Source organism: Nelumbo lutea, chromosome 1 (assembly GCF_056320005.1).
Source record: "Nelumbo lutea isolate HS-2025 chromosome 1, American lotus-T2T, whole genome shotgun sequence".
NCBI classification, from domain to species: Eukaryota; Viridiplantae; Streptophyta; class Magnoliopsida; order Proteales; family Nelumbonaceae; genus Nelumbo; species Nelumbo lutea.
This window is the reverse complement of record NC_142684.1, coordinates 58,340,021-58,366,051: the sequence shown is the minus strand read 5'-3', so window position 1 is coordinate 58,366,051 and position 26,031 is coordinate 58,340,021. Positions and strand designations below refer to the sequence as shown.

The 26,031-nt window shown below is 36.1% G+C and overlaps 1 protein-coding gene across 4 annotated transcripts; it reads right to left on the bottom strand.

Moving 5' to 3' along the window:
• Positions 1-470: 470 nt before the first annotated feature.
• Positions 471-24,916, bottom strand: LOC148874720 (small ubiquitin-related modifier 1-like). Of its 4 annotated transcripts, none has more exons than XM_088965806.1 (8): positions 24,620-24,836; positions 24,063-24,321; positions 7,124-7,255; positions 6,484-6,633; positions 5,570-5,621; positions 5,409-5,473; positions 1,594-1,743; positions 471-813 (listed from the first exon to the last, which is right to left on the bottom strand). In XM_088965806.1, exons 4-8 carry the CDS (start codon positions 6,613-6,615, stop codon positions 751-753), a joined length of 462 nt encoding a protein of 153 aa, XP_088821932.1. In that variant the 5' UTR covers positions 6,616-6,633; positions 7,124-7,255; positions 24,063-24,321; positions 24,620-24,836; the 3' UTR covers positions 471-750. The 4 variants fall into 4 exon arrangements, with proteins under 4 accessions (XP_088821932.1, XP_088821931.1, XP_088821929.1 ...); XM_088965805.1 differs by having other exon boundaries at positions 24,432-24,835; XM_088965803.1 differs by lacking the exon at positions 7,124-7,255 and having other exon boundaries at positions 24,432-24,916.
• Between the last annotated feature and the right edge of the window lie 1,115 nt (positions 24,917-26,031).

Genomic DNA, 26,031 nt, shown 5'->3' with positions numbered 1-26,031 from the left:
ACTCAATAGTCAATCATTTGAAACTTATATCTTGTATTATTGATGAATTTGTGAGATTTGAATTTATATAATTTATTCACACATTGTAATTATGACATTACATTCATCATACATTATTATAATATGCATACAGGAATTACCTTAATAATACTTCAAATGATACTAAAAGTATTAATTTTAATTGAACTTAAAAACTAAGGATAGCTGAGCAAAGATCACTTGAACCCAAACTATATGCTAGGATTGTAATGTCGAAACAAACATAGTAACTCTAGATGATGGTTGTTTCATTTTCATTTCTTTTGGTATAAGCCTAAATGATTGTCTATTAGTATCAATTTATGGTAAAGCCTTCTACAGGTTGTACCAGAAGCTTAAGACCGAATCTCGCTTCCACCTGGGTTAGGGGATGTGTTATTTCCCATTGTGTAGCCCCTTGGAGCAAAAAAAAAAAAAAAAAAACTTATTAATTACATGCAATAAGAAACATGGATTAAGAGATGAACATAAGACCAATTTACAACATCCTATTAATATCCAATAAGGCCCATAAATGGTTATGCTTAATAACCTATTGAGAAAGATAAAAATGTCACTTCTTGTTCATGGATATCTTCTTTTGAAAAGCATCCTTAATAAAATTCTTGATGCATGAAGCAAAGCCTAGATACCAACAAACCGTTTCTTCTTAACATATTTGCTTGGTTGGAGTCTTAGAGAGGCTTAGAATTTCTATTGAAATCAAGGTTCCTAAAAACCACCTGACATCTGCTCCAACATTGCATCAATTTCATCACCATCTTCCATTCCGAGCTGCCCCAAGGTCAACACATACAAAAAAAAAAAAAAATAAAATAAAATAATAAGGAATGAGATAATTAAAGAAAAATAAGAAAAGAGAAAATATAGAAGTCTTGAGTATAGCATGAGGTTTAGTTTATTCAACCTCTTGTTGATTGAAAAATTTAATAGGTGTTCGACATTATGAATGGTTTTGCTTTCTAAAACCAAAAAAAAAAAATGCTACATTAACAAAGATCATTCATATTGGCTAAAAACCTTAGTATGTGAAGCTTTTTGGGCACCAGGAAAGACATTCAGGTAAGATATCCAACTAAGGGTGTTGATTACCCTAAATTATTTACTAAAGATAATGTTTGGTAAAATTGGATGTGTGTAACAAAAAAGGGGAGTGACAGAAGCTAGGACAAGGCAATTGGTGTGCAAACATTTCTAGTGTATACAAATAAGTATATTCCCACATGGTAGAGCAATCATACTCTGATGTAAAGAATCCCATATATCACCACAATAGCAAAGAAATCATGTATGTTGCACTTCAAATGTGAAGTGCACTTGAACTGATAAAAAAAAAATGTGAAAGTGCACTTGAACTGATAAAAAAAATGTGAAGTGCACTTGAAGTATGACCATATAATATTAATATTTTAGGATAAGCTTCCCTTATTTTAAATCAATATTCATAGTTACAAAAAGTTTCTATGTTTTTTCCCTATTTTTCTGTTTCATAGCATTTAAAGTTATGATCCAAAGTTGGATACAATACATGTGTTTCTGGGAAAGAGGAATTACTTCATTTGGCGTCTTATTTCCATTGATGCGCCGACCTTCATATAAGAATCGAACTGAGCTGTATTGCAAAAACTTGTTCTCACAATAAGAAATCATTAGCCTCCGTAGCTTTGTATTGCAATTGATCTTAAAACATATTTCACTCCCATCCTAACAATAAAATGGTAACAAAAGAAATCTTAAACTTCGAATGATACCAAGGAAAATATGAAATAGCATATAATAACAACACCAATAAATATTTAATATGATTTCTTTTTGGTGATGCTAGAAAATGGCTAACGCATAAAATTGATAAATGTGACACACAAGGGGCCATTGCATGGTATAATGGAGAAAGACGTAGCCACTTTGTGAAAATAAATAATGCCAAAAGTTAGGTCTATATCCATCCAACCCAAGAACCTAGATAAATAGGACCAACATTTGGAAATGGCTAGATCTATTCATGGACCAGGCTTTGGGCTCAGCTTTACATCTCAAGTTTCGGCTTCAAGTCAAGCCCATTCAAAATTTGGCAAAAGCTAAAGTCCAAACATGCCCAATGAAGAAGTCTAGAGATGGCCATTTTTATTTATGGGATACAAAAAGAGTTAATATTGTGAATTCCCATATTATTTTATCTCAACCCAAGCCAAGGAGTGAATTGCCTTATATTTGTTATTCCATTTGTGTGTGCATGTTTTATCTATTTGAGGCCTTCATTTTGGTTTCATTGGAAAATGGTTGCTTTTGTTCATATGACAAAGTCCTAATACTCCAACATAGGATTACAATTAGGGATGAGCATAGGTTGGTTCGGTTCGGTTCTATGGTAGAACCTGGAACCTACCCTATATCTAGCCTTGGTGGTTCTGGGGTTGGTTCTATGGTCTACCCATGGAACCTGTTTTTCTTTACACCCCCCCCCCCCCCCAAAAAAAAAAAAAAAGAAATAAACAAAGCATTTCTTTAAAAGCTTGGTATTCAATAAATATAATATAATTTAAAACTTATATTATCTTTATTGATTAAATTTTTTTGATGAATATCTTTATTGATTAAAATGAGTAACTTAATATGTAAATTATCGTTACATGTTCAAAACATATAATTTAAATTTAAATTTTGTAAATATCACCTTTTACATTACTTATTGTATACATTCAAACATTAAAATGAAAACAAATTATCAAATAACTTGAGTAACTAAATGTTAGAGTGAAATCATTTTGTAACCATTATTGCTTGGGTTAAATCTTCACATCCCTAAAAATATTTTGGGGTTTATTTCAAGGCAAGTTCCACCAAGGCCAATCAAGATTGATTCATCAGGTAGGGTAAACCACTAGACCTTGAAACTAGTCTGAGTGCAATTGGTTTCAAGAATTTGAAACTAGACCCTACCCTGTAACAGATTAGAAATGACCGCATGAGCTAAACAAATCGTGGCAAATTTACAACCAACAAATTTGTAATGGAACTCCCTATCTTAGATTTTTTTTTTTGTAAGTTAAAATTAATTATTTTGGGATCTAATTTTGCAAAGTATCAATTGGATAAAAAAGTGGTAACCAATCAAAGAATACTATTCTATTTGGTAGAAAACACACCATTAGCAAAACATCCAAAAATCGACAAGCTAATTTGTTAAATGATCCTTAGATGGTGGTTTACTATGATTTCATGATACCTAAAGAGGCAATAACATAAATTTGCTAGTCTTTATCTTTTTGTTCATATACAGCATGTTATATTTTCTTTGGGAGACACCAGTCATATTTTCTATTATTAGCAAAATAGAAAACAAAAAACATCAAGAAAAATAAACAAGGAACATAGCTCTAAAGATAGAAGAGAGGAGAAAAGAGTAGCAAGAGACGTGGGTTGGAGAACACATCATAGTGCTCATGAGTCCCCCGATCTCTAATGTAATAATTGCTGGAAATATGTGAAAATTACAAAAGCGTCCCTAATAAGATGGCAATAACGAAATACTATATAAAAAAATAAATAGGCCCATGGCTCAATTACAATAAGCCCATAAGGTTAAAAAAGCAACTAAAATAGTTAATAATTCCACTTCTACTACCTTGACCATTAACCATCACATGCATAAATAAATTATGTATAGTATGTAGGATACATGAAATTGATAAGACCCAAATCATTTGATACAAATATACAATGGTCAAGCTGCTATTGAGCCAACTCTTCAAAACTACAACTGAACTACTCAAATTTAAGAAGCCTCCTCATCATGGCCTTTCCTAATAATATGAACTATTTGCTGTTATTTGTTTGGTGGTCCATCACCAAATGTCTATATCACATAAGGAAATATATTCTGACTGCATAACATGCATGCAAAGACATATAATTGATTAAAAATTTCCATGATTCGTGAATTTAAAATAGTTCATGTTTAAAAAGATTTAAGTAATGACATTTGTTTTAAAATGCATTGCACAAGTAGTGGGAACAATGTAATATATGCATTATTTATTGTATAGTTAAATTTATCAATAAATAATGTATAGTTATATTCTACATGTAATATATGCATGATTTTATATTTAATTTATATTTTTTATTTCAGTTTTTAAATTTTGTATTTGTAAAAAAATGCCAACAATTGCATTTTGGCAAAAATAATGGGCAAAGCGGCTGGGGACACAGATCTCAAAAAATTACTGGAAATAAAAAAAATTACCACAATTGGACATCCAACAGTAAAGTTATAACCTTTAGAAGTTTGCACATACATTGAGTGTGCAACACATGACCCGATGACCAAGTTGAATGGGTCAACATTTCAACGGCCCAGGTTGGATGGTTTTTGACCAAATTCAAGATTTTAACCAAACCAGACCCAAAATCATGGCCGAATGATGGTTTGATCATCTGGGTCAATGGTGGGTTGGAAACACTGAGGGGTACTATCCAAAAGGGGGTGGATGGAATCAGATTCAAGGCCAACTTTGCATCAATGTGCCTCAATCTACAAATTGGTAAATTTTCCTTTTTGTTGTTTTCAGATTTGATATCACTGCTATTATCATTGAGATGCTACTTTGAATTTGCTATTGCTGAATAGTTTGGTTGGTACGGCTGGTATGCCTACTGCAAGGGTTGTGTTCTTGGAGTGTTTATGTTGATCTACTGCTGTTTTATTGTTTGAACCGAATTGTTTCCTTTATATCTCCAACAATCTATCACTTGCTATTTACGACGTACAGCCGTACAGGTACTAGATATCTATCCTGGCAGGTTGGCACAATGAGAAGCATTCACCAAATAGCATATCCCTATAATAAATTCCCAAATAAACTTTTTCTATCCCAACTGCAGGGCTCTAGTATAAGTCTTCCCTATTAACTCCTTCCTTCTATGGGGAATCTTCTAGGGAATCTTCTAAAGAATTAGCAGATTTTTCGATTTAGCTGAATGTACTGTTAAAAGTTAAAACTAATCTGTAAGAACTCTTCAAATTCAGGACCTTCAAATAGGGTGAAGATTCCATTGGGCAAACAACCATATGGAAAAACATAACAATTAAGAAAGCACATAGCAATGCATTGGGCAAACAAAACCATTTGGGCGCACAAATATGCTCTGAAGAGGAACGTATATGATAACCACAGTATGTAGTATAAAGGGTCAGGCATGCACATTTATAAACATTTACATGTGCTTTTAGTGTGTCATGCATACATTGAGCAAAACAAGTGAAACCATTATAAATTCTATCATCTTAAGAAAATAATTTTTCAAAAGATGGGCCAATAAGGAAACAAACAACTAAACGATCTAATATAATACAAAATATTCTTCACCTGGCTTTTGATCTTGATATTTATGTGCGCTGGTTGATCCATTGCCTTCTTGCTTTCTTCTTGACCTGCAGTTTGAGATGGTTTAAGACCTAAAAATTAGTATTGTGGTATTTTGAAAACTGAAAGGTAGAGAGGAGTACAAAGTGTTTTTAGAGAAGTACCTTTGCACTTCTCTACAATTGCATCAATTTCATCATTATCCTTCATTTTTAGCTGCTCCCAAGTAAAAAAACTATAATCATCAAATTGCTGAAAATAATAATTTTGTAATTCCTCTTTCTTTTTGAAGTATTTAAAAAAATTCTGTGTTGCTGATTGAAAAAATTGCTGAAAATAATAGCCAAAAGTAAGAGCTAGCCTAACAAAGAAAGATGCATGCCAGCCTTACCGTTTCGTGTTATATAAAGTTCACTACATAAAGGGCATATCCACTGGAGTGATGTCAGGGGGGAGCCACCATTTGAAGGATTTAACCAGCATGGGACATTTCTTTAAATAGTGTTTCATGTATTTAACAGAATGCCCCAGGTTAGACTGCCATAAATAGTCCAACAGAAAAAGGTTTGGTGTCTTTGGACCTATAACTAGGATATGGATCTGGATAAGGAGATAAAGCCTGCTTGATATATAGGAGTGGCATGGCATGTATGACAAATCTGGAGTGCTTGGAGCATGCATATGGGAAGAATCTGGAGGCTACTATAAGAAGAAACAGAAATAATGAAATGGTGCCTCCTGTGATACAAATACAACAGAAAGAGAATGATAGTTAATGCATTTTTTGCCATGTGTGTGCTTGTATGATGAAGAGAGAGAAAGAGAGATGCAATAATTGTCTGGCCAGAACAAGCAATTGAATTTGATTTGTGCTTAAAGCTCAGTGTGGGAAGAGTACAAATACAAATATGCACAGTGCAAATATATATTTGTATTTAAACTCTTCCCAAACTGAAACTAAGCTACAACCCCAACACTATGGAACTAAATCCCATTAGTTCTGGATTGAGGGCATATTCTGTGTATAATATGCACTGTACATATTTGTAGAGAGAGAGAGAGAGAGAGAGAGAGAGACTTCATCTGGTGTCTGTTCTCCAAGGAGGCGGATACCATCAAAAAAGAATTTAACAGAGTTCAACTCTATCAATTGTTGTTTGCAGTAAGCAATCATAAGCTTTCTTAGCTGGGTGCTGCGCTTGATCCTCATGAATACCTCCTTCCCTTCCTAACAATCAAGCCATGATAAAAAAACATAAAAGCTATTTAATTTTTTGTCATGCCAACAAAGAAATACTACCATATAAGAAATAATGCAGCTGCCTTGACTAAAAGATTTTTGCCATGTTTTATCCCAAGAAGCCATAACCTGTATCACAGTTTAACTAAACTACCACTTCTGCAGAGGAATGTAGTAAGTTTGGTAGGATTAAGGGTTCAACAAAGATCCAGTAGCTGGGGAAGATTAGTAAATAATGTGTACATGGATAACAAAGTTGACTCTTACATAATTCTTTAAGTATGAGATTTAATAACAAAAATCTAGGTCAATGGTGTAAGATAGATCATACATCTTCCATTTTGATCAATAAGAAAAAAAAGATTACATTGAAAGAAAGAATAAGAAATGACAAGTACAATTATCCACTCCTAGTAAGAGAATGGGACAGAAAAGGCACATAAGCTCGAAAAATATAAAAGCAGGTTACAGTGGCTACCTTGGAGGGAAATACCTCAATGTAACTCAACCCTCCATCCTCAGTTCTCTGCTTATTCTACCCACAACTGAGTATGCGGATCTAGGTATCTATCTGAACAAGCTGTTCTTTCTGGCTGTCAATGCTCTACCTCTGAAATTTGATAATGAAAAGACCAAGCCCTACTAATGAGTCATGTATGTATAATCATTTCAAGTTACCCTTAGCCTCAACTCACTCAAAACCTGGAAACTAACTAAAACTGAAATCACGGAGGAAAACCAAGAGCTCAAGCTAATAATCTCTGATGTAACAAGTGAACAGTTTACAAGGCAAAACAATGAGTGAAGCTGAACTTATCCTACTTAGACCTGTTCATGGGCTGGCCCAGCCCAGCCTGAGCCTGACTCAATAATATTATATATAATAATAAAATTAGTAGTGAAACAAGTATTATATATTATAATATATAATTAATATATTATGAAACATCTGTCCAGATTGGGGCTTCAGGCTCAGGCCTGGTCATTTGCGTTTATATAATTAATATATTAAGAAAGGCTTCTGCTCCTACACTTGTTTTTAGATCATGGTGTATCATGAAGGAAAATAAATTATAAAACTGTGACATGGTGTATCATGAAAGAAAAGAAATTCAAGATGATGTTTTGTATCACATCAAAAGTCCACAAGTTGACTAATTTGATCCTATTGTAGACTCTAAGGTGTTGTTCGGTAAAACTGAACTCTGATCTCTGAAAGCACAAAAGATCTGATTGTGATTCTGGTTTCTAAGTAATGAGAATTTGCTTTTTTGCTTTTTTGTACCTCTGAGTGCAGTTGAACTGTTTGAATATATGAATGCTTTAATTTCTGAAAATAGACTATTTTACAAATTCACACCCCAACCTAAATTCTACAGCTGGTATTGTAAGCTATAAAAAATCATGAATAAAGTCCAGCCCATTGGTTTTGCAAGCTATAGAAAAAAAAGAATATCAACAAAGAGAGATGTCAAACCTCTTCTAGACATCAAAATAGTGGAAAATTAAGAAAAAAAGTTAAAGAGAAATGCTTACTAGTTAAAACATCACCATGCTCTGAAACAAGCAAAAAGCAAAGAGAAACATTTGTAGGGTTGATCATTTATTCCAAGCCCTACATTGCCTGGCCTGGCCCATCCTAAAAATTTAATATAAATAATATAATATGAAATATATGTTATATAAATAATACTTTAGTATATATAATATCTATATAGATTAATGTATGCATACTAAATTTTACATATATTTTCTATAATTTTAGATTAAAATTTTAAATTTTAAAATATAACTTTATTGATTTATTTTGCAAGCCTAGATGCCCAGCCCAGCTCGACCCATGGTCATCCTTAGATGTTTGAGAGAAAGGTAGGGTTTTAGGTAAGAAGTAAAGCACCTCTTAGCATGTTAAGACTATGATGGCCCTGTTAGCTACTAAGAACCATTTTAAAAACTTGGAGGTTTCTCCCAAAGGTTGCACCAAACAAACTTGAGCCTCTGAAAAGTCATTTTCTCAGAGCCAAAAGGTTCATTTAGTGCAAACAAACACCCCTAAATATTAATTCCCTAAATATGACAGTTAATGACTTCTTTTCTTGAGCAGAGACAAAAGACTCTAATAAAAGAAGAGGAATACAAAAAGATATACAAGATGGATAATAATACAAAGTATATACACCACAGATATACAAGTTTTTTATTTTCTTTTGATAAATGGTAAAATGATTATATTGCTATGAAAGAGGGCAAGAAACCCTCAGGAATTTACATAAGTATATATGACTGTAAACAGGAAAATATTGTACATGTGATGATCTATAGCAAAATAAGACCATTATATATCTTTTTTGTCATGCTCACTCTACATTGTGCCAATTCATCAGTGAGCTTAAGTCCCTAAGAATCCATCTAGAAACAGAAATGCAAGAGACTAATTATGGAGTCTATGAGGGGAAGGAATGCAAGAATGTTTGAAAACAAAACAGAATCTATAATCTCCAATAAAGATAATTGCAATGAGAATAGCATATCAGGCATTGGCTTGTGAAAAACCCAAAGGTTCCACAAAGGATGATCTATTAAGGGGTAAGCAGACATTAGCTGGTTTCTCTGCAGGAGTAGATTACTTTGGAGACGGGGCTTTTGAAATTTAACTTCGATGGATACAGTCTAGGTAATCCCAGTGCATCCAGCATAGGAGTGGTGACAGATGGTAGTGGTTATATTCATCTCAGATTCTCAAGACTAGCGGGAGGACAAGGGAACACTCTAAGAGAAGTACTGTTGGCTCTCATTCAAGGGTTAAAGTTAGCTTCCATGAAAGGATGGGAGACTGTCAAATTATTATTCATTGGCAAAGCTTTGAACATAATATACCTTTTTTTTTGGCATGAACATGATATACCTTGGGACTTGGATATAAAGGTTTTCAGTCAGTCTCAAGAAACAAAGGAATTAGGTAACAACTTGAATTTTCCGCTCAAGTGGGTACTTAGATGTGTCAATCACCTGCCAGATTCTTTAGCAAAATTAGGGGTCATGAGGGGATATCCTGGACCTGGGATGGTAGTGGGAGGCATATGCCTGGAGGTGCACCTCCAGGCAAGGCACTCCCAAAACGTCTTGAGGCGTATGCCAGAGGTGCTGACACCTCTGAGGCGTATGCCTCATGTGCCTCATGCACACCTCATATAAAGACAAAAAAAAAAAAAAAAAAGAAAGGAAAAGAAAAGAAAGGAAAGGAAAAGAAAAGAAAGGAAAGGAAAGGGAAATAAAGATAGGGCTCACACCTTCTTCACCAAGCTTATGATTACTATCAATTGGAGTATTAGTAGGCTTTGCTCCAAGTTTACCAGTGTCTTGTAGCAGATCTAGGATGTACTTCCTCTGAGAAATAAAGATACCTTTGTTTGATCTTGCAACTTCAATACCAAGTACTTTAAAGGACCTAAATCTTTGATATCAAACTAAGCCCCCAAGAATCTCTTTAACTCTCGTATCTCTGACTCCCAATTCCACGTAATAACACTGTCATCCACATAAACTATAAGAATGGCCACATGGTTCCCTTTCTCTTAACAGAGAGTATGATCACTCTGACATAGTCTGAAACCAAACTACTTGATTGCATTATTAAGCTATACAATGACTTCTTGAGGCAGCAAGAGCACACCTTGCCTTCTATTTCCTATGAAGCAAAACCTGGAGGCTGAACATAGACCTCTTGCTTGAGGTCACCATTTAGGAAAGCATTTTTGACATCTAACTGATGCACTCCTTAATCAAACATTGCAACAAGGGATAGGAGGACACGAATGGAGTTCATTTTGGCAACTGGAGCAAACGTTTCTATGTAAGCAATTCCATATGTCTGAGAAAAACCTTTGGTCACCAACCTTGCCTTATACCTTTCCACTGGAACCATCAGCATGATGCTTAACAGCACCATTGTCAAGGCGACTAGGTGCTTTCCAAAGAGCACCTCGCCCAAATGCTAGGAAAAAATATGTTAGGTGCATGCTTAGGGGACTGAAACAAATATATAATATTTATTAAAATATATAATATTTTATTGGTTGGTTTTAGTTTTTATAATAGAACCTGTTGCATGTTATCATGTTTTTGTTGTGAGGAAAGTAAAAACAAAATTCATCTTCAAGGGTTTCACTTTGACAAAAGAATTGAACCGATGAAGAGGAGAGAACACCGGCCCTTCATCGTTCCCACATAGTCCTCTAAGTCAAGGTGAGAATAACAGCCCTCCGTTTTGTTCTCTATGTCCTGGTTTAAAACAATGGTTACGCCCCATTTTTCTTATCTTCCTTTTTGTATCTTTTCCCCATGTTTTTTGAACATTTTATTGGAATAAAACAAGGGCTCCACCCCCTTCTTTTATCCTCCATATTCTTCTTTTATTTTAGTATTTTTTTTCACCAGCTTTTTTGGGTCTAGAACAAGGGCTTCATCCCCTTCTTTTGTTCTTAATTTCTTGCAAAATTTCAGCTTCTTTTGTTCTCATCATTGGTACCTAAAGCAAGGGCTTTGCCCCTTCTTTTCTCCTTCATATTTTTGTCTTTTATTTTAATATTTTTCACAAGCTTTTCTAGGTCTAGAATAGGGGCTCCGCCCCCTACTTTTCTTCTTCATTTTCTTCTTTTATTTTAGTATTTGTTCCCTATGTTTTGTTGATCTAAAATAGGGGTTCCGCCCCCTTTAGTTCTTTTAAGTTCTAACTTCTAACTTGCAAGTTGCAACTCTAATATATTGTTTTTCCAACTTGAAGCAACACTGGAAGAAACACAAGCACAAAAGTGCAAAATACATAAAACCAAAAAAACTAGTTCAGAAGGGGTAGAAATCCATCGGCTTCTTATTTTTAAATTTCACCACCTAGGTGAGGGCTAAGTGCCTTGGCACTTGACTGCCCCATGGTCACCTAGCCTCACCTTGGCACCTTGAAAACTATGCTTAACAATAAACACCCATTTACATCCCACAAGTTTTTTACCCTTAGGAAGGTCTACCAAATCCCATGTGCAATTCTTATGAAGAGCATCAAGTTCCCCTAGCATTGCTTTGTTCCACCAAGGAGAATTCAAGACCTTTGCAATAGACTTAAGAATAGATACACTAGAGATAGCAGATAGAAAAGAACGATAAGAAGGGGATAAGTTGCTATAAGTGGTAAAATGGGAGTAAACATGATCTAGTTTAGGACATGCACTAGTCTTCAGGTTTGCCTCCTGAGAATCAATTGCTACAGGAGGGGTACTCTCAAGATCCTCTTCATTTCATGGCAATATGATAATCCGATGGATGGGAACAAGATCTAGAATGGGAGTAAACATGATGAATAGGAGAACAGGAACAATGTAAAGCAATAGGGGAAACAAAGGAATTAGGTGAGGAGGTGGGAATCATAATACACTTCCCCTCTAACGTACTATTCTCCCCCTGTGGAGAAGCTAGGAAGAAAGGTTAGTGCTTAATGAAAGTCACATCCATGGAGACAAAGGTGCAATGGGAAGAGAGATCATAACACTTACATCCCTTTTGAGAGGTGGGATACCCCAGGAAAATACAAGGAATAGAACACAGATCAAACTTACCATGAGACAGGGACAAATCTTGGACAAAACATCGACACCCAAAAGTATGAACAGGAATAGAGAACAATGGGGACTTAGGAAACAAGAGTTGGTGTGGGACCTTGAACTTAAGAACATTAGTAGGCATATGGTTGATAAGAAATGCAACTGTCAACATAGCATCGACCCGGAACTTCTTACGAACATGCACATGTAACATCAAACTCCGGGCCACTTCAAGGAGATGCTTGTCCTTTCTTTTAGGAATACCATCTATTGTGGGGTCTTGGGACAAGTACTTAGATGAATAGTATCATGTTAAGAAAAAAATTAATTCTAATCATCTCTGAAGTATTCTCAAACATTGTTTGAATTTGCACTTCCACATGAAACTAAGTGAAAGTCATTTTCTAAAAATCTTAAATTATTTTTTGAACTTCATCTCGTGAAAGAAGTAAATAAATCTTGGTGTATCTTGAGAAGTCATCAATGAAAGTAATGAAGTATCCGTAACCTCCTTCAACAACAATAGTAGTAGAGCCCCAAACATCAAAGTGAACAATTTAAAAAGGAAATTCAGCAATTTTGTTTCTTGGAGAAAAACTTATTCTACAATGTTTACTTAAAGGATAAGTTGGACACTGAAGTGAAGATCCAACACTGACTTAAATAAAGTTGGAAACAAGACCCTTAAAGACAGAAAAAAGAAATGACCCAAACGTTAATGCCATAGCAAAATCTGGGCATCATTATAAGGGCTCTCAAATTGACTCACAAAACATGTTGTGTTACTTGACTCTAAAGCTACGACATCATCCAGAATGTAGAGACCATCAACCACATGACCCTTACCAATCTTTCTCCTAGAAGTCAAATCCTAGAAAACACAAAAATCAGAAAAAAAAAGGTTACATTTCAATTCAAGGATTTGGTAATGCAACTAGCAGACAAAAGATTGATAGGAAATTTGGGAACATGATAAACTAAATGAAGAACGCCATTCTATAAGGGCACTGCACCTTGGCCAGCAACGGTGGTGTGTGAACCATTAGCTAGCCTAACTTTATCTCCACCAGAAAGTAAACGATATTCTGAAAACAAATTAAGCTTACCAGTCATATGGTTGGTTTCCCTTGAATCAATGATCCAAGGGGTGGAGGATGAGGTAGACACATGAAATGCAAAAAGCCTGGTTACCTGAAGTGGACACATGTGAGGTAGAAGGAGTGATGGAAGTTCACTCAAGTTGATGGAGAGTCCTACCATATTCTTCTAGCTGATCACACAAGGTATTCAGTAACCCCTCCTTAGGGTTAGAACCTGTAGAGATACCCTCTTGAGATGAACCACTAGAAACAACATTAGCCGAGCTAGAATTCTTCCCAGAATATTGTGATAGCTTCTTCTGGAAGGACTGAAATTTTTTTGGCTTCCCAACACGTCTCCTTAGTGTGTTTGGGTCTACCAATAGCGAGTACATCTTAACCTGTTTTTATCAACTTCCTCAGTCTTCTTCATCATTGCACCTATCTTCACTACCTCCCTTGGCAAAGAGAGCTACTTGCCGCTCCCCCTCTAGAGGATTCATGGATATCCTCCTACTGTCCTTAGGCTGAACCAATGAGTACACTTCTTGAAGTGATGGGAGTCTTTGCTCCCTAAAATCTAAACCCGAATGGGCTCATAACTAGGATTAAGACCTGCTAAAAAGGCAAAAACTTGCTGCTGATTCACAAGCCTTTTGTACTCTTTTACATCTGATTCATTCTTCCCGTCAACACTCTGATAACGATCAAGTTCCCTCCACATGGAGGTAAGAGAAGAATAGTAACTTGACAGACTTTTCTCCCCCTATTTACAATTGAAGGACTCAACTTGTAGTTGATAAATACGAGCATGATGTCTCTGCTCAAAGAAAGTGGCCTTAGCCTGGTCCCAGATCTCCTTTGTGGTTTCATCCCACATAAAATTCTTTCTCAGATTTGGAAGAAGTTACAAGCCAGGACATGATCAAATAATTTCTTGAACCCACTTATCATGGTTGCATCAGCCTCTTTGGGTTGAGGAATGCCACTAAGTATCCAAGCTTTCCTCTAGACCCAACATACATCTTAACATTTTTGGACCACTCCCAAGTAGTTCAGTCCATCAAGAACTGTAATAGCAACAGGGAAACCCCAATTTTCAGCCCTTGGGGTGACCATATTCTGACCTCCAGTGACTCCAGACATGGCTGAATCATCAGTTGACATTGTTCGAGTGCAGCAAGCAACAACCCCACAAACCCCTGAGTTAAACAAACAAATAACAACACTAACAAGAGAGTAATCAGGTCTTTTTTCCCCTTTTTTTCTGATTAACAGTCCACTTAAAAAACAGTCAAACACACTACACTGAACACCTCCCACAAGAAGTGAATAGTAGTGTATGAAACCTCCAAATACTACCAAAATAAAAAACAAACAGTGGAGAAGAACACAACATCCGAACGTCACAGAAAACTGTAACAGTCTTGAGTCTTGTATAATGGAAAGCAATAAGCTTCAATCACCACAAACAAACCAGCACAATGGAAAGCAACATTCCTGAACACCAGAGGTCCAAAAAACCAGGTATACACTATAATCGACTGGACCTCAGAGCACAACCATACAGAATACTGAGAAACACTTCTCTAAAAACACTCAGCAACCCATCACAGGATACGAGTGAAACACCCAAAACATTCACCCTCTTGGTCCCACAACCAAAGAGGAAAAAAATAGAACAGAAAACCCTTACCCGATCAGGTCCTTCTCAGATTTGAGTATCCACAGTCTTTTCTAGAGAAAGCTGAGAGAGAAAGGAGAAAAGAAAAGACATTCATCAAAAAAAAATAGGAGAAAAGAAAAGATGTACTCGAGCTCCTCCTGCAGTCAGACCTGCTCTGATACCATCTAGAATAGAAAAGAAGAAGAGAAGAGAGGAAGAGAGCAGAGAAGAAAGAAAGGATTGCCAAAAAAGTAATAGGGGCAGTGCCTCACTTGACATATGTATTCGGGTGTTCAAATAAAAGATGATATTACAAGTATGCCCCTAATTATAACTTAACAGAAAAAAAAGCACATAAAACAGGTCCACTAACAGCCCTAATAACATTCCTTACAACATATTTATTATATTTTTGCGGGGTCATCCTAGTGCTCTTTTGAATCTTTCTCTTTGATTTTGGTTAGTATGATGTTTCCATCACTGCAATACAATTGACTTTTGTTGACTATCAAAAAGGAAAAAAAAAAAAAAGAATCTGTAGATATGCTTCTAAATCTTCCTTTTATTGTTCAAAAAATAAGAGAAAAAAAGGCTGCACACTGATCACATAGAAATGCTAAGAGAATAAGAAAAAGGTACAACATTAGACATGGTAAATTAGTAGCTCAAAAAGAACATTAAGCGTGGTCAGTGGCTTCCCAGAAGAAATCATCCTAGTCCACACCTTATTGATCAAGGCCATCAGTCAAGGAGTTGTAAGGCATTAGACCCCATACGAATGCTATATTCATTATGGATGATCTGAATCTAACCTCTCTTATGATGTTTCTACCAGCCCAGAATCCATCTTCAGCTGACTGCATCAACTCTATTACTATGTCAGTCACATTCCACCAACACATGATTTAGATGCAAGGCAGATCCAAAAGTTAAAGCTTAAATAATGGAAAATATCTCCACAATTGGCACCATAAAACTTGAAGGGCTCAGATTTCCCAAGGAAAAACCATCAAAATTTAGCACATACAGTCTGGGTAGGCTTCTATTCTTGAGGTACAACTGCTTCTCCTCTCAATGCCCACACCTCTAATAATGGCATCCACATAGTCTCCTTTGACCTCCTCTTGTAAGCATAAAACAAGTCACCAACTTCCAGTAGACAAATGATGATGCATATATGCCTCTTTTTGTTAAGATTCTACCATTTATTTATTTCCGAGCACTCCATAAACTGGCACCTTTGCTGCACCCAGAAAGAACTTTCCCTCCTTTAGCATAAAGAGGGAGGAAATTAGGCCCAAACACTTATTTGAGTGCACTATGGAGGGCCTAATGGAAGCCAAAAGGTGGGAGACTAGTTCTTTGTATCCAATATGAAAGAACAGTGCAGGAAAAGGTGCTTGGAATTCTCACCATTTGCTTGCAGAGGACGCAAACGTGAAGGGAAGGCACTGGATTTTCTGTTGATATTGATGAATTTCACTAGTGGATGCATCTAGTCCAGAAGAATTTGGGATGATTTCAATATGTCAAAAAATACAGGCATTTATCTTCTCCTAAATACCCCAAATAACAGTAACAAAAATGACGCCTCCCTATGATCCACCCAAATTGATCAGAACTATAACATTTTAAGAGTTCTACTTTGAAGCTGTATTAAAGACAGGCATTACTGTTAGCCAAAGAGGCTCTGAATGTTAGAAAAAGGAGACCGCCCATAAAACATGAAATCATGACATAATAGTAATTATAAATCTTAAAAATGAAAGAGAATGAAAGGGAAAGGTTGTTTATGGTCTCACAACAACTCCCCCTGCACGAGATGCACATACATAGGGATAGAAAACCACATCCTTGCAGCTTGCTCATGCTGATTTCTTGTAAACAACCAAACTAATAGAAATCTGGGAGTTGTACAATTGAAAGTGATATATAACTCATTATCATTATATCACTTCAAAGGTATCCTAATTGGATCCAAGAAGGGAGCTTCCCTTCATAAGCCAACCTGATTGTGCCATGTGGAGGGATCTTGTGACTGAACCGACTGATCCAGAGTTCTAGACTGTCCATTAGATGGGAATTCCACTAGACTGGCCACATGTCTGATCCCACAATACATATTAGCCATATGCCCCACCTCCACCTTGTATTGGTGATTTGCACAACTAATATTAACAATGTAACGTTCCAACATTGTAATATAAAGCTTTCTATAATAGCACGCTTTCTCCAGATGTGGCAAGATGTTGTGGCCAAAAGCTTCTCCAAGAACACAGGGTGGGGAGATGAACTCAAGTTCCAAACTCATTTGCATGTGTAAGATTTCTTTGTTGCTCAAGGAAGTTCACAAAACAAGTCATTCAGTTCAGCCACTTCAGCTGTCATTAAATAGCCCCTATCTATTTGAGCTTAATTGTTCTTTATAGATGACTGAACTCATGCATATTGTGTTAGGAAACATAACATCAGCATGCATAGAGTAACACATAATTTAGTAAAAGGTATCCTGTAATTATAAACTAAAAAGCAATATTTTTGCCCATAAAAGCATTTTAGAATTCATGTGAACAAAATGATGAGTTTAGTTTTATCAATGAGACTCAAAAAGGAGGTTGTTTTTGACCCTTTAGAAAATTTACCCCCCGTATCCAAAATCTGGTTGGCCCTTCCTTCAGTCAGTAAAGTCAACAAAATAATTTCCTTTTTAACTACTCTTTGAGCACATGTGATCACTGTAAGACCATGAGCACTAGAACCATTATTTATTGCAGATCCTCCAATGATGACTGAATTAGGACAGGTCATATTCTTGAGGTATATCAAAAATTCATGCTGACTGAAGCTTCTTTCATAATTGTTGAGAATGCTTGATATTATTTCCACAGCCCCTTCAATCATGATTATAATTCATCGGTATAGATATAAGGTCCATTCTAGCCAATTTTTGTTGTTTGCCAACTGAGTGGTCGCTTGGTTGGCATGTTAGCTGGGTAGTCCCAGCAGAGACACGATTCAAGTCCCGCTATTTCCACCTAGGTTGAAAAGTTAGGTTTGTTGTGTTAAATACCAAAAAAAAGACAGTACGATTCATGACATCTGTTTTCTTTTCTTTTCTTTTTTTTTTTGGTTTTGGGGGAGGGGGGGGGGGTTAATAAGTAACAGTTCAATGCTGTTGACCAGCTTATTCTTCTTCATAAATTTACTACTGTCAGATTTGCAAACAAAGTGGATAACCTTTGCAAGATCTCTCAAGCATTTACAGTAGTTCATCTTGACCTCCCTTGAAGCGCAAAACTCTGCATCCATCTTTCTGAGAAATATTTCTTGTTCCAACTCTTACTAATCGTGTCTCATTCTCAATAATTTTCATACCTTGAAAAGTCATCTCCGATACCAAAAATTACAATCCGACAAGATCATGGCTAAAATAATAAACAAAATGGGCAAAAGATGTAGAGAATTATTTATTAGTCAATATTAATAGTCTGTATTAGCTGAGTTAAGTTGTTAAAACAGCTCATAACAAACTTTGCTAAACTGGATTAGTTTGTTACTCTTCTCTCTCTCCTTTCTCTTTCCTACTCTTACATGTATGTAGCTTTAGCTGTTGTATTCGGTCAATCACTTGTAATAAAGAATTTCTTCTTCTTCTTCAATATTTTCTCTGGCTTTTTTGCTTTCTGTTCATGGTATCAGAGCCACACTAGATCTTGGGCTCTCTTTTTGATCAAGTTGATATTTGAAGAACGATGGAGTTTGATCTTGATGTTTCAGTGACAAGCGCAGGAGAAACACAAAACAATAATGGTGGAAATGTTATCAAAGGCATTGGTACGGGAAAAGAAGCTAATACTGGAAGTAATAATGGAGATCCTCTATTTTTTATAGAATTCGGATCATCCAGGCATGATATTGGTGTCTATTCCACTAATTGGAAACAACTATTTGACATGGAGCAGATCAATGAAGATAGTGTTTGGAGCTAAGGTGAAATTAGGTTTCATCAGTGGAAGTTGCAAAGCACCAAAACCTGATTCACCTACTTTTGAGCAATGGACAAGAGTGGACTGTATGGTAACTTCTTGGATACTTAACTCTATTTCTAAGGACATTGTTGATGCTTTTCTATACTCTACATCTGCTAGAGATCTTTGGCTAGAATTGGAAGAAAGGTTTGGAGATTCAAATGGACCTTTACAATATCATTTGCAACAAGATATTAGTACAATTAGTCAAGGAAATCTAACTATGGGACAATATTATACCAAATTGAAGAAACTTTGGGATGAATTGACATGTATCATGCCACTTCCTCAATGTACTTGTCAATGTATTTGTGGTGCAGCTAAGAGAATGTGTGACATTACTTCTTCCAATAGGCTGATGCAGTTCTTAATGGGACTAAATGATTCCTTTGATCATATTAAGAATTAGATCCTACTAATGGATCCATTGCCTACTATTAACAAGGCATATTCATTGGTGCTTAGGGTGGAAAAACAAAGAGATGTTCATATTGCTTTTGCTGAAACTGTTGATGGAAATGCTATGTTTGCTAGATCACAAAATTACAGGAAACATGGAATAGGAAGAGGTGCTACTAGGAAACCACTAGGTTATGGTAAATCTGAATTTCAGAAGCAAGATTATGACAAAACAGAATATAGACACTGTGATCATTGCAATAGAGATGGTCATACAAAGGAAACTTGTTTCAAGATTCATGGGTACCCCGATTGGTAAAAGGAGCTGAGAGAACAAAAGGGAAACACTCAAGGAAGAGGTAGAGGAGGCTTTTCAAGAAAATGCAGGGCCAATAATGCTTATCAAGCTGATACTCCTCTGGATGTAGATACTGAGTTACTAGCTGACCAAAATCAAGATCAAACACCTCATCTCAGCAACATGATTCGACAAGAGCTCATGAAGATTGTCAAAGGGAAAATGACTGCTGATAGCAACCGTGTCAATTTTGCTCACTTGGATACTTATGCAGGTATGAAAGTTCAATATGCTTTCAACTCTAAGGATAGTACACTTGTTGTGTTAGATGAAGGAACCTAGATAGTTGATACTGGTGCTTCAAACCACATGTGCACTGATTTAAAATTACTTTCTCAACCTAAACCAGTAGCTCAAATCATACCTATACATTTACCTGATGGAACCATAAAATTTGTTCAACATATTGGCCATGTGAAACTTAGTCCTGATCTGATTTTCACAAATACTTTACACATTCCCTCTTTTAAATTCAATTTGTTATCCGTTAGTAAATTAGCCATTATAAACAACATTAAATGCACTTTTTACCCTACCTATTGCTTGTTGCAGGACCTGCACAATGAGAAGATATTAGCAGTTGGTAAAATGATAAAGAACTTGTACACTTTGGACAAATCCTCTTTTTCTGCTGATAGAATTCAATCATTTGTTCGTAATAAAGAGTTTGCACACTGTGCAATGACTCAGAATGCTTGTAATAGAACCTTTCAAGCTGCTACATGTAATAAGTCTAATTTTTTCAATAAAACTTCTATTCCTGGATTAGTTCTTTGGCATAACAGATTAGGACATGCATCTGTTACACCCTTACAACACCTTGATTTTTGTCCCACCAATGCATCATTACCTATTTGTGAAATCTGTCCTTTGGCTAAACAACAAAGATTGCCTTTTCCAATTAGTAAAATTCATTCAGAGAGCATTTTTTATCTGATGCACTTGACTTATGGGGCCCTTATAAACATCATTCAATTACTGGTGCACATTATATGTTTACACTTGTTGATGATTTCAGCAGAAGTACTTGGATATTTTTGCTTAACCATAAAAGCATGACTGCATCTTCATTCATTACATTTTTCAAAATGATTGAAACTCAATTTCATAAGAAAATTAAATGTATCCGTTCTGATAATGGCACTGAATTTCTTAATAAAGATTTTCAAAGTTTTCTTTCTGACCAAGGTATTTTGCACCAGAAAAGCTGTGTTTAATCTCCACAACAAAATGGTATTGTGGAGAGAAAACACAAACACCTTCTTCAAATTGCTAGGTCTTTGATGTTTCAAGCAAACTTACCAAAAACATTTTGGGGACATGCTTTACTAATGGCCACACATATTATAAATGTTTTGCCTACTGCTGTTTTACATTGGAAAACACCTTTTGAAGTTTTGTATAAAAGGAAACCTGACTATGAATATCTAAGGACATTTGGCTGTCTTTGTTTTGCTACAAACATTCAGCCCCATAAGGACAGGTTTGCACCAAGAGCTCTTAAATGCATTTTTCTGGGTTATAGCTTAGGAAATAAAGCTTATATAGACTCTATGATCTCAATGACAGAAAACTTTTTACCTCCAGGGATGTTATATTTCATGAAGACATTTTCCCATATCGTTCTTTTTCAGCTAAACCTTCTACTTGTCCCTTACCAATTGTAGATCCAATTTCTGATTCTGATTTTCCTGTTTCATCTACAATTCCTATTCCCAATTCAACTACTCCTGTTGATTCTGTTCCCCAAATTGAATATGATCCTGTTTTGTTTACTCCTGTTGATACTTTTCCAACTCCTGTTTTGTCTCCTCCTACTCATTCAACTAATCCTTCTTCACTTACACTTCCTACATTACCTCCTCTGAGACAAAGCACAAGAATAAAAAACAAAACTGTTTGGCTCAAGGACTTTGTTACAAATTTATCAATTTCTAATCATTTACCTACTACTAATACGGTCTCGTTACCCCCTACTAGTTCCAATTACACACCTACTTTTCCCTATACCCAAGCTAGTACTCATCCAGAGTGGGTTAAAGCTATGAACAAAGAGCTAGAAGCTCTTGAACAAAATCAGACTTAGGAACTGACTGCTTTGCCTAAAGGGAAGAAAGCTATAGGCTCAAAATGGGTTTTTAAGGTTAAGTTGAATCCTGATGGTACCGTTGAAAGGTACAAAGCAAGGCTTGTGGCTAAAAGTTATCATCAAGTAACTGGCATTGATTATTTTGATAGTTTTAGTCCTGTTGCAAAGCTTGTTACTGTTAGAATTTTTCTAGCAGTTGCCACTATTAAGAATTGGCCAATACATCAGCTTGATATAAACAACACCTTTCTCCATGGTTATTTGGATGAGGAAGTTTATATGCTTCCACCAGAAGGCTATCAGAAAGCACAAAAAGGAGAGGTTTGTAAGCTAAAAAGATCACTTTATGGCAGCCTCAAACAGGCTTCCAGACAGTGGAATTCTGAATTCTGCAATAAGCTTCAACTGTTTGGTTTTTTGCAATCCAAACATGACCACTGTCTCTTTGTCAAGCATACCCCTAACTCATTTTTAGCTCTCCTTGTGTATGTTAATGATGTGCTTGTGACAGGTACAAGTGAGAGTGAAATTATCTCAATAAAACAATTTCTTGATTTTGCCTTCACAATCAAAGACCTTGGCTATGCAAAATACTTCATCGGGCTTGAAATTGCAAGGAGCACTACTGGTACTTATATTAACCAACGGAAGTATGCCTTGGATATACTCAAAGATGCAGGTTTATTAGGGGTTAAACCTGCTCAAACTCCTCTTCCTAAAGGACTGAAGTTTTCTGATAACAGTCCTGCACTACCTGATCCTGATAGGTATAGGAGATTAATTGGCAGATTGTTGTATTTAAATCTCACCAGGCCTGATCTTTCTTATGCCACCCAACATTTGAGTCAATTTGTCAGTTCCCCAACTCAAGATCATTGGAATGTAGCTGTTCACTTGCTCAAATACCTTAAGGGTTGTCTCAGCAAAGGCTTGCTTTTCTCCTCTTCCAGCACGTTTATCTCCAAGCTTACTGTGATGCAGACTGGGCATCTTGTCCACAAACCAGAAAGTCACTTACAGGTTACTGCGTGTACCTGGGCTCTTCACTTATTTCTTGGAAGACTAAAAAGCAAACAACTGTATCCAGGTCCTAAGCCAAAGCTGAATACAGAAGTCCTGTCATTACAATCTGTGAAGTGCAGTGGATATCCTACATTCTTGCAGATTTTCGAATCCCTCTTCAGCTTCCCATCCCTCTTTAGTGTGACAACCAAGCTACATTACACATCACAGGAAACCCAGTCTTCCATGAGCACACAAAAATCTGAAAATCGACTGCCATTTGGTGAGGGACAAGTTCAAACAGGGTTTTGTTAAGCCTCAGTACATTTCTACACATGCTCAAATCGCAAATATCTTTACAAAGCCACTGGCAGGTCCTTAGTTTCATTCCTTGCTTTCCAAATTGGGCATGATCAATCTTCATCAAGCTCCAACTTGAGGGGGGGATGTAGAGAATTAATTATTAGTCAGTATTAATAGTCTTGATTAGCTGAGTTAGTTAGGTTGTTAAAACAGCTCATAACAAACTTTGCTGAGCTGGATTAGTTTGTTGCTCTTCTCTCTCTCCTTTCTCTTTCCTACTCTTACACGTATATAATGTAGCTTTAACTGTTGTATTCGGTCAATCACTTGTAATAAAGAATTTCTTCTTCTTCTTCAATATTTTCTCTGGCTTTCGTGCTTTCTGTTCAAAAGAGTGACAATACTCAACTTCGAGGAGGACTGAACTCCTAGGTATGCCTCTTCGAGGGGGCAAATCCTCTACCAGACCAACTGTTCTTGAAACACAATTTTTCTCTCCTCTCAAAAGCCATACGGCGTAGTGTTACTGTGCTACTAGCATCTACATATATAAACTAGCAAATACTTTATCAAATATGCCTCCAAATCTACCACAATAATGAACAATAATATTTAATTAACTAAAATATGACCACTGAAACAGAAGGAGATATTGGAACATATCAGATAACTTGAAACCCAATCCATAATCTAGAATAGGGATAAAAAACTTCCATCACCATCACAAATAACGTCAGTTCCGTTCCATTGGAGAAGTTTTTGCAGTGAGAGATACAAGGAGATTCTCTTAAAGCAGGTTAAATCGGCATTATTTGTTTTCTTCATTTTAACAGAAGCTAAAAATCCAACTAAAAGAAGCATTCATACAACTAGACAGTCAAAAAAGAAATATTCTTCACCTGGTTCTTGACCTTGAGGTATAGGCGAGATTGTCGAAGCTTGCGCTTGTTGTGTTTCTCATTAGCTCCATTTCTATCCATTTTCAGACCTAGAAATCGAAAAGAATGGAGAAAAGGGACCGCAGGACACAACCACCAGAACACAGAGGACCGTTCCCCTTCTTTTTTCCTCCTTCCTCCTCTAGTAGAGAAAGATTCCAGCTATGAGAACTGCTTTGTCAGAGATATTAAAGATTCCATTTCAGCAAGGTCGAATCACCTGCATGCCAGACAATAAAGACTACTGGAGACGAGATCTTTCACAGAAAAGGAAGTTTGTATTTTAAAAGGACAAGCTGACTGAGAATAGTTAAAACAAGGAATAATTACTGCTGGGCGTTCGCAGCACTCGCTATACTCCAATGAAACACAGACACACATCTTTCACTCTTTGCCCTCGAATTTCTCGCAGAAATTCAATCACCGCCACCTAATTTCTCCTCTTTGCCCTCGCCAAACCTCTGTTTCTCTTCTCTCGCTCCTAAGTTCCAACCAAAAAACACAGACGGGACTTGCACCTTATTAACCGAACCAGGAAGGCAAGAACTGCAAAGTTCTCTGGAATCATGTACAAGTTAGAGAGATGCTTCTGGTTCCTACGAAGTCATTGAGTTCGTGGCAGCAGGAGCATCGAAGCTCCAGAAGCAGGGATTAGATGCTGATATCTCTGCTTCAGAGTTCAGACACCACCAATGGAGATGTCTGCAATTCTGCATCGTCCTCCGATACGGAAGCAGGACGTGTCTGCATGATGAGAAACATATACAGACAACGAGATTCGGATTTCATTACGGTATGTTGTTTGGAGTTTGGACGTTTATCAAGCATACAAGAGGAGCAAGGCTTATCAAATCGGATTCGGATTGGACCTAAAGTTTATCATATACCTGATTCCGATCCGATCCGATCCGTTTGCATTTTTAAATCGATGACCGGTCAGCATGGTTTTAAAAAGCTACTTGGAAATGGAATTGTTCTTGCCACCGGTTTTTAGGTCAACGGTTCAATTATTCGGTTCAAATAGATGATCCATTCTAACAATAAAAATTAAAAATAAAAATGGCCAAAACTGTTAAATGGATAAATGAGTCAATGGTTCGATCGCTCGGGTCAACGGATCATTGGTTGATTCAACTGTTTTTAGCCAAAGATTGAGTTTCGAGTAAAATGGAACCGGTTACTGGATGGTTCTTGGGTCGAACAGTCTGACATCCAGGTTAACGGCAGCTCGAAAACCATGATGGGATGTTTCTAATACATGGTAGGATGTGTTTTGACGTGGACGTGAGAATGAGTAGCAAATTCCGGTTACTCTTTGGCAAGGCTCAAAGTATCAATATAGGTCGATACGCCAGTGGGGCATATTGGCCTATATTGGTGTTTTTTTTTATGTTTTATTTATTTTTCAAAACTAATTGAGAAAGGTCAGTTTAAGTCCTAACTACCATTTGAATCATGGTCTGATCTGATACAACCCCTGTAGGGGCATATCGGGAAGCTCCCGGCATGATACATATCGATACTTCGAACCTTGCTATCTAATGCAATTGAGCTGAGCCAAATTTTTGCATACCTTGGTTTGGTTCCACTAATATACTATTAAGTTCTAGTTTAATTCTAACTTTGGTTTGATTAAATATTGGATGACCTCAAATTTGGTTTGGAAGTTTCAAAATAAATATATCTTTATATTTTATAAATATATATGATATATTTTTATAATATATAATATATTCTTATATTATATATAGAATATAAAAATATTGTTTCATAATATATTATAAAATATATTTTTATATTCTATAATATATGTATGTATATATATGTCAATTGAGCCAAGTTGATGACCTTTTAAGTGAAACATTTTATTAGTGGAACCTAAGTTGGAATAACTAATCAAGCTTACTTAGATATTCGAACTTGATTTAAA